Here is a 10,325-nt window from a genome sequence, read left to right as displayed (position 1 = left end):
GCCTTTGAAGATCTCCATATGGATAAAACTTAGGCTACAACCAGGTAAGGAGTTTAGCACGTATCCAGAAATATTTTTGATAAAAAAATTAAAAGGCATAGGTTAGGCCTACAGTAAGTCTGTAGGCTATGGGATGGATAGCCCATCTGAATGTTTTTGGATGCCACCTGTGATTTATTATTTTTGGGCATAGCTACGGTATAGGCTAAATCAAGGGGAAATAATGAATGCGTCTATTCTAAAGGTAAAGTCCACAAAAATAGACTTGATAGGCCCGCCAAACACTGCGGAACTTTAGAGCGAGCGATATTTTGCGTTCGAACGGTTCAGGACCGATATGTTGGTGGCGGCGGAACGCATGCAAGAACTAAAACGTTAAACATAGGCCTACCTGAACCGTTCGGAACGGAACGTTTGAAAAATAATTTTGTTTTCAAGCCCTGTATTGCACCCCTCCCCCACATGGCGATCATGAACAATGAGGTGACAACGACCTCAGTCAACAGCCATCAGACACTCAGATCCCAGATGCACCCCTCCCCCTCCCCTCCCCTCACACCCCCCATAATCACAGCAGATCAAGTAAGAGCTCAACAAAAGAAACTTCACACCAATAGGCAGCGGGGCCTGACAGACTGTGTCCAAGGCTACTCAAGGCCTGTGCTGCTGAACTGGGGGAGCCACTGAAATCTTCAATTTGAGTCTATGCCTTGGACAAGTTCCAACACTGTGGAAGACATCATGTCTCACCCCTGTCCCTATGAAGCCTACACCCTAGTGAGCTTAATGACTACAGACCTGTCGCTCCTTATTGATTAGTTGTGTTTTTTATATTATATACTTTTAATTACTTTTTTCTGCTGTTAGTGAATGTGTGTGTGTGTGTTGTCTGTATGCTACTGAGACCTTGAATTTCCCCTGGGGATCAATAAAGTATCTATCTATCTCTATCTATCTATCTATCTTTTGTTTTGAATCTATAAGAAATGCATTATTAAAGATAGGCACAATTGTTTATATATCTATATACGGCTCTGATACAAATGACCCTACACTGCCATCTTGTGGCAAAGCTATGCCCATGCACCCAAATGTTTTGTATTTTAGAATCCATGTACCTTTGTTTCTTTGGGAAAAAAAGAATAAAAATGTCATGCTTATACCATTCTTATGCGAATAAAAAATACAAATGAAAATGTATCAAACTGACAGCTTGTAGTGTTCCTCTAGACCAGTCCTGTAGACTCAGCAGCATGTGAGCACCTGAGGCCCACAGATGACACCTCATGAGGCCTGCTGGAGCCTGCTGCCCATTCTCATGAGCTCCAGCAGGGCCCACATGATGGCACCTGTTAAGAGCAGTGAAGTGAGCACCTGTGCTGCTCCCCAGTGGCCAGACGGCCTAATAGGCACAGCTCAGAGGGAGGGTAATAAGTAATACCAGATACTAACTGACACTCACTGGTCACATCTTACAGGGTCAGACATTAAAAACATAGGCTACTGCAACTAACACTGCTGGCCTGGCATTATGTCTTCAGGGTGTGCTATCCAGTCACTGTTAGTATACTTTACTAAATATTATTTTATGGGAATATGGACACATTTATAAAATAAGCCATCAATGGATTTAGGTTATCTGGATTGAAACAAGATTCTGATGATTTGGGGGGTATGCTCCCTGAGACATTTTTTTAAAACATGACCCCTCAAATGATGTCTTCTAGTGAGTTTTGAGGGAATATGGACAAATTTAGTCATACAAAATAAGCCATCAGTAGATGTAGGTTATCTGAATTGAAACAAGATTCTAATGCAGGATCGTTGCAATGATAACCATGACTGTGACTGTGAAAACATTTCCATCTGATTCAATAAAGACTCAGTCAAGTAAGTACCTTCTTAGTCAAAACATTCTTTTTGGATTTATTATAACAATTTAAAATGTGCATAACAAGAATGTAATTATTAATCTACCACCTCACTAATAAACATGCAAACACACACACTGGTGGACAGTAACTAAGTACTGGGTATGCAGAGGCGTATCAAGCTTTTTAAAAGTGTGGGGGTTGTGGGATAGGGAAGTGAAACAATCCGGCCAAATTATAAATAACTCCCTACAGGGATGTTGTAAGTATTTTCTGAGAGGGGTGCGGACTATATTGGCAGGTGTCCGAGAGTTTTTCCCCCGGAAAGGTTTTTGAAATTCTGATGGCCAAATACACCATTTTAATGCAGTTTGGGAGGGACAGAACAAGCAGCGCCCCTCATGTGTGGCTCATGTGACATGTAGGCCTACATGCTCTACCTGCTATCTCTTCACTATTTGACACTACCCTACATGGAGACACATCTCATGTTATAAGTGAAGAAATCATTTCAGAAATGATGTTTTGTGCATATGGGTATCACTGGACTATTAATATGCCTAACTATAATACCTATTAAATAAATGTAAAGGACACAGAATAATGAAAGAACTGTAAGCTCAAATTCAAAAACGCTTGAAGTCTACTCAAACATAGGGGAATATAAATACATTGTGTTGCATATAGCCAGCTTAATTAATGTCAATTTAAAGATTATGATTAGCAGTTTCTATGCTGTTTTCAATGATAGTTACAGGAAGCCACGTTATTGTTTAAACTATTGTTGCTTCTATCCCACGTTACCTTTCATTTGCTGCAGGGATGCACACATTGCATGAGCGCTCATAAGCGTTCTATTTGAGTTATACATGCCGGAAATCTTAGTTCTCAGATGTGTCGCCGTTTGTAAGATCAAATAAGACGTTCTAAATGGAACGCGATGTAATGAAGCAGTTTTTTTCCAAGCGTCTTGGAGACCTATGTGTGTGTGTGCTGACTGGGCTATGTCTATATAGTTTATGACACCAAATTAATAAGTAGGCTATTTCTGAATGGGGAAATATTTAGCCTATAGTTTATTTTTCTTTCAGTCCGCGGTTCCATACCATTCAAACTTGCTGCAAATGACGTGTGAAGCACCGGGCATAACTTAATTTCGCGGCTACGTGCAGTAGGCCTAGGCTAATTGTTGAGGAGGCCCATAGTTTGAGAAAAGCTGCAGAGAAAGCATAATGCTCTGTGAACAGTAGCCAAGGGCCTTTCTGGATAAACAACAAGTGCCTTAGTGCGCGCACCCCCGCTTTCACTTTGACTCCCTGTATTTCTACATTGTGACAAAAACTGTAAGTCAGACAGTGAATTTTCGTTTAGCATAATGTGGTAACAATTATTATTTCAGTTCTACCTCAAACCTGATCACTGCAGACGTTAGGCTATAATGCAGACCCAAGCAGCAGCACAGCCTTGAAAGACGCACACTTAGAATTTGATCAGAGCGGCTCTGGTTCTTCACTGGCGCGATTGGCTGGATGACCGTTCAATCAAATCAACAGACCTATTTGTGTCTCTCTGTGTGTGCGCGTTATCAGAGCCCGCCCTTTTTAGACACACGGTTCCAACTCTTTACGTGAGCGTTTATTTCAATATTTTACTTTCGTTTTAATCTGGCAAAAAGTGTGGGGGATAGAATCGTATTTCAGCAAAAGTGTGTACGTTATAACACCCACATCCCCCACGCTTGCTATGCCCCTGTGGGTATGGTATCTAATTCAATTATTTAATTCTTTGGAAGGTTTTTACTTCAACCCCCACTACAATTAAAGGCCAAATATCTTTAGCAGGGATTAGAAACGGTTCAAAGAATGAAAATGAAAACTGGAAACGAACACAGTTTTTGGAAGACATAACTGAAAAGGGATCAAAACCAATTTCACTTGTTCTGGAGTGAAAACGTCATTTTCAATTTTAGATAACCGGTTAATGATATTTATCATTCCGATTAACCTTTGTTTGAATATTATTCAAAACTCCATAGGCTTGGAAAATCTGACTAAATTCATCTTATAAGGTGTATAAGATGAATTTAGTCAGATGTTATGAATCGGTATCTCCTCTGCATAATTGGCTACAACTACCCCAGCCGGCACACGACCGACCTTCAACATTGAAATATAGGGGAAATAAAGTCAGTTGTTGCGTCAATGTTGAAACAATGTTGAAACAATGTTTAATGCTAAATGGTTGTAAAAGGGTATGTAGACAAACATTGAAACAACGTTGGTTGTAAAAAGGTCAAGAAAATCAATGTTGAATTATAGGTGAAATAATGTCAGTTGTCAGTGTCAATGTTGAAACACTGTTTTAATGATAATTGTAAAATGTTGACAAATGGTTGTAAAATAAGAAATCAAGGAAATCAGCACCAATGTTGAAATGGCGGATGTTGAAATAATGTTGCGATATCAACGTTGATTCAATTTGCAAATCCAACACATAATTCAACGTTGATTCACCCGTTATAAAACGTTTATTTTTGAATCAATGTTGAAAAACTAGTTGACTAAAAGAATTTATAACGCCTTTTATTTAGTCTAAATTACTGTTGAATCAATGTTGAAATGCCAGCAGGGACTAGTTGACTAAAAAAGAATATTAATATCCAACATCTAACTGCCTTTTCCCTGTCTGTCATCTGCCATCTCATCAGTAATAACATGACAGATAATAGGTCATAGGGTAGGACAGCCATCACAGACAAAAGGCAGAGGAATACATGCAAAGCTCAGGAGTTATCAGATGAATAAATAATTAAAGAAAACAGATGCCCTACCTATTGGAGTATGTTCACAATGTTTTTAAAGATGGATCTTTATAATGAGACACTAGCACAGACTAGCCTGGAAGCCAGCTTGAGTTTACAAAATTTGTGTTCTGAAAATTCGATCTGGAGTTGCTCATTTGAGAAGTCTGTATCAAATTATTTGGCCAGCTAGGGTGGATAGTGCAACAGTGATATAGATTTGACAAGACACTGACAGCACAATAACTTTAAAAGATGAACAGAAAACAGACATTTATTAAAAGGCATTTTTGCCATTCTTCTCTGACTGATTAGGGCATATACAGTTAAAAGGTGTCAGTTCTCTTAACAGCATTACACAATATGTTTTCCCACATCTCTGAGACCAGTTGGAGCAGTTTCATGTCTCTGTTGATGAGAGAGTTTTGGGCGTCAAGATGAGAGAAGAGAATTGAATGAGTATTGCGTGCATGAAGTTTCATCTAACATTTCAGCTGGATTGCCTGAAGCTATTTGAACAAAAGCCCATCGAACATATGCCAATAGCAGATAAGAACCTGCCGCACACGTGGACAGCTTCAGCCTTAAAAGCCATGGAGTTGCCGTAGAAGCCATGATTTTTCTCAGGTGTTTTGATATTTTATAGACATGTAAATTGAAAACAATGACAATATGCTTGGGATTAATGTAATACTGATACAGTACGTGGAGTGTTTGCTTTCAGTCTTGAATGCTCTCTCTGTAAATTATGTTGGGGGAGAGTGTCCCATGTTCCATTTTTTATCATTATTGTTTTGATTTGGGATCTACTTTGCATTGTTATTACTAATATTTTATAATATTATTTTATTTTATTTTTACAGCACTTTGGTCAACTGTTGTTTTTTTTAAAATGTGCTATATAAATAAATTGACATTGACATACAAAATAGATAGATAGATAGATAGATAGATAGATAGATAGATAGATAGATAGATAGATAGATAGATACTTTATTGATCCCCAAGGGGAAATTCAAGGTCTCAGTAGCATACAGACATCACACACAACATGCACTTACAGAAATGGTAAATATAAGTATAAACATATAACCAAACTCCACTGTACAATAGAGACAGTAGAAGATAAGAAAAACTAACAAAACTAAATACTAAATATACTATATAAATTAAATAAAAAAATCCACAGTGTGCTTGAGGGTGATCAAGCATGAGACGCTTGCAGTGACAGGGGCGGGACTGGCCTGTAGTTCTGTGTGCATGGTGAGGTGCTCAAGAGAGTGAGTGTCATGGTGAAGGTGCAAAAGGTAGTCCAACAGTAGTCCTGTAGTTCTGTGTGCATGGTGAGGTGCTCAAGAGAGTGAGTGTCATGGTGAAGGTGCAAAAGGTAGTCCAACAGCAGTCCAACAGTGCAGGAATAAGGTCTAGAGACCAGCATAAATAATATGGACAAATAAGAGAGTAAAGTATAATGTAGACAAGGTAATATAAAAAACTATGTCAGTGCAAGAATAGGTCGAGGTAATAGGGTTACAGCCATTCAGTATTGTAGCAGACGCCATTGGTCATGTGTGCTAATATAGCATGAAAAACAGTGTAGCAGTAAAACAGTAAAAACATTAGGCTGTGGACAGTAGCAAACAGTAGTAAAGCAGTAGTGGGCAGTCAGTACTCAAACATGGACAGGATGGAGAGGCAGACAGACTATGCAGAGAAGTCTATCTCTCCTCTTCCCTTTAGTGAAGCAATTCATGAACAGATGGAGTGATATGTTTGATATGTTTTCTTTTTGCAATAGTGTCAAATAGCATTAGATAGGGATGAACACATTACAACCATAACTATACTGGTTATAGGAGAATAAGTGAAGAGTTCAGATGCAAAAGTTTCTAAATTGTTTGACCACATTTTCTCAATGTGATTTTAAATGAGCACCAAAAAACTGGTTCCTATAGGCTCCCTTTTTTGCATATGGAAATCGACTAATATTTTCATAGACCAGGAAGAGAGTGTTATTTGGTGTGTTTTGAAGCATAGTTGTTTGGTGTGTTTTGAGCATAGTTAAATATTGACAGCCTTTACAGCCTTTGCATAACCCCACTCTGACTTTGCATAACCCCACTCTGACCCTATACTGCCATCTTGTGGCAAAGCTATGCCCATGCACCCAAATGTTTTGTATTTTAGAATCCATGCTTATATCATCCTTATGACAATAACATATACAAATGAAAATGTATCAGACTGACCTCTGCAGCAGCTTGTAGTGTTCCTCCAGACCAGTCCTGTAGACTCAGCAGCATGTGAGCACCTGAGGCCCACAGATGACACCTCCTGAGGCCTGCTGCTGCATGGAGCCTGCTGCTACCTGGAGCCTGCTGCCCACAGGGCCCACATGATGGCACCTGTAATTCTGTAGTAATTCCGGCAAAAATTGACCCCAGGGTGTTTTTCTGCAAAAAAAGTGGTGTTTAGCGAACCCGGAGTGTATTACAGAAGACTGTTAAGAACACTTACCAACTGTTCCCCTACCAGCTCCTCTCGAAGGAAAGTCATTACCTGATCTCAGTCTTCTGTGAGATTAAAGGATAATTCCGGTATTTAGCATGTTGAGTCCCTTTTCTGGTTTGTTTTGGATGAACTAGAGAGGGTAATAAGTGATACCAGACCAACTGACACTCACTGGTCACATCCTACAGGGTCAGACATTAAAAACATAGGCTACTGCAACTAACACTGCTGGCCTGGCATTATGTCTTCAGGGTGTGTTATACAGTCACTGTTAGTATACTTTACTAACTATGACACTAATTATCCTGGTTTTTCAAGTCACAGGTATAACGGAGTGGTGTGAGTATACATTTTTAAAACAATATTTCGCACATGGCTAAATATGATTAGTTATCGCTGAGACTAATCCTGGTCTGACCCAGGCGTGGAACAAAATCAGGACCCATCATGCGGTTGATCTGGATCAGACCAGCGCCAGTCTGATTCATATGAGGCCAACCAGCGAGAACAATGTAGGTTAGATTATCCCAAAGGGCCTAGCCTGGATGCAAACCTCTCTTTTGGCTTGGGTCACCAGAGAATTGGAAAGTGGTTCATTTACATTAGTGTCTCTGACTTTGGTAGCTAACCCAATCTCCGTCCTTCCCACAGACACACACAAACTACCCTCTCTTTTTTCTCTCACTCTTGCTCAACCACATCAAGTATCCATGGATCAGACAGGCTCGAAACTTGCAGATCCTTCATTATTTCTACTTCCATTATCCTCCTCGGAAAGAGTCTTCACTGACAGTGTTGAGAGCACATTTCAAATCATAACAATGTTTTCACAATAATAAAACGTGACAGCATGGTCGTAATTTGAATCTCATGACACAGGCCTATGAATGATGAATGTCCAGTTTACATTGTGATGGTCAAAAAAAAAAAAAAAAAGTTGGTGAGTGGGTGTGTCGCGTCCGTGACCTAGCGCTCTCCTTTGAGTCTGATTGGCGGATGCGAATCACGCTCCCGTGCAAGTAGTCGCGAGAGTTAACGCAGCGGTTTCCCATGGTGACTGACTGTGAGTGACAAGCAGGTATCAAAGCTAGCTTTCACATAGTATATGCGAGAGAGATGCAAGTTTTTCGTGAAAGGTGCAAACACGCAAATTAAGCAATCACAGCAGACGTGACAGCCTTTGGCATTTTAGGGATTCTTGGTGTTCGTAGCTGATAACCGGATGTTATATTGAGAAAGCCTGTGTGTTGCATTTTAGCAAGTGAATTGCTTCGCTATCCTGCTGGCTTCTTTTCCCATTTCTCCCACTGTTTTGGAAGCGCTGTGGTGGAATCATAACGTTAGGTAAACCCATTTTGCAGACAACTAGCTTTAGCAAACCATCAGCATACAGAACTCCTGTTGACTCCTGCCTGAGAATTGGGTGTCCTTAGAAACATATTTTCGTGGATCACACCATCTGAAGGCTCGTCTTGACAGCCATACGTCTGCTGTCAGTGCCGTTTGACATCCAGTCGGGGTTTCTTTGAAGGTAGGTGCCAAAAATGCTAGGCTAGCTAGCTAGCAGTGTGGGCTATTCAACCAGTTAGCTTGCTAAACGCCATCATCTGTGCTTTGATAACTAGGTATCTTCCTCACTTTTATTTTCACCACACGCCATTGTCTGTCACTATGTGTTAGTACTCTGAAGAATGTAAGATCGTGCACATTTTTTTCATATTTGAGCATTTACACTCAGGTTAGGCCGACACGCTCATGGAAGTGCCTGCAGGACAAAAATCGACGACACTTCATCACATTCTTTTTATTATTATTATTATTCTCTCCAGTATGGCTCGAATTGTCTGAGTGTTTCCCATAACGTGTGCATGTTGTGCATTACTTTGCAGAGTATGGTTTAATTTTATTTCTCGTATGACGTGCGAAACTGCATGGATGCTCCACGTTATGGCATTTGCCATAGTAAGCAAAACCGTAAAGCAAAACCCCTGTGTGCAGTGTAGCGTTCTCTGTATTACTTAACGTTAGTGCTTCAGTGGAAAGATCTGTAGGTTACCTTACAGGTAACATTAACCCTTCCCACTGCCGTTCCATTATGCCATGCAGTGTCGTTAGCCTAAGACTGGTGAAACTAGATAATGTGCCTGCCTACTTTTGTGTTTAGTGAAACACTCCTAAATTATTCACTACATAGGCCTACCCTTTGTTTAGTCGCGTGGTATTTCAATCATTAATATGGGGTGCTGGAATTAGGATGGATTTTGAGCTGTAAGTGTGTTATGATTGTAACTTTTGCCCTGATCACTTAAGTGTGTGGTGGTATTTTACCCTTCCTCACTGCAGGGGCTGTATCCTGGACATCACAAAACTGGCGGACATGGATGAACAGAGTGTTGAGGTGAGAGACCTGGTACTCCGACTTGTCCTAATACATGTGGAGGGTTCTTTTTGGCTACTGTCAAGGTTTAGGCTAGGTACTGTAGATATGTTCTAATTTCAGTTTCAAAACATCTTTGCATGCCTCTGCTGCTGAGAATATGGACTCTTCATCTTTACGAACAGCACATAGCAGTGTAGAGAGAGAGAAAGAGAAAGAGAGAGAGAGAGAGAGAGAGAGAGAGAGAGAGAGAGAGAGAGAGAGAGAGAGAGACCCATCTTTACCAACAGTATACAGAGCAGTACACACACACACACACACACACACACACACACACACAGGCAGAGATATAGAGAGAGCTCCTCATCTTTACCAACAGCATATCAAAGCAGTACACACACACACACACACACACATACAGAGCTCTTTATTTTTACTGCCAGCATAAAGATGGTGCGGCTCCTCCTGATCTGTGCCTGTAAGCGGCTGCTGCTCTGTGCCCATCTACCCCTCTGCTCAGCGCTATAAATATCAGCTTTGTGCCCCTCTACCCCTCTGCTCAGCTCTATAAATATCAGCTCTGTGCCCCTCTACCCTCTGCTCAGCTCTATAAATAGCTGCTCTGTGCCCCTCTACCTCTCTGCTCAGCTCTATAAATAGCTGCTCTGTGCCCCTCTACCTCTCTGCTCAGCTCTATAAATAGCTGCTCTGTGCCCCTCTACCTCTCTGCTCAGCTCTATAAATAGCCGCTCTGGCAGACAGGCCT

General features: G+C 40.7%; 1 protein-coding gene across 1 annotated transcript in view; it reads left to right on the top strand.

Annotated features, from left to right (window-relative positions):
• The first annotated feature begins 8,237 nt into the window (after window positions 1–8,237).
• Window positions 8,238–10,325, top strand: part of trim37 (tripartite motif containing 37) — a 24,103-nt gene continuing 22,015 nt past the window's right edge. The window contains 2 exon segments of the mRNA XM_048229568.1: window positions 8,238–8,713; window positions 9,526–9,580. Of these exon segments, the coding sequence (XP_048085525.1) occupies window positions 9,560–9,580 (21 nt within the window). The 5' untranslated portion in view covers window positions 8,238–8,713; window positions 9,526–9,559.

Source organism: Alosa alosa, chromosome 2 (genome assembly GCF_017589495.1).
Source record: "Alosa alosa isolate M-15738 ecotype Scorff River chromosome 2, AALO_Geno_1.1, whole genome shotgun sequence".
Taxonomy (NCBI): Eukaryota; Metazoa; Chordata; class Actinopteri; order Clupeiformes; family Clupeidae; genus Alosa; species Alosa alosa.
This window is presented reverse-complemented; position numbering and strand designations above follow the sequence as displayed.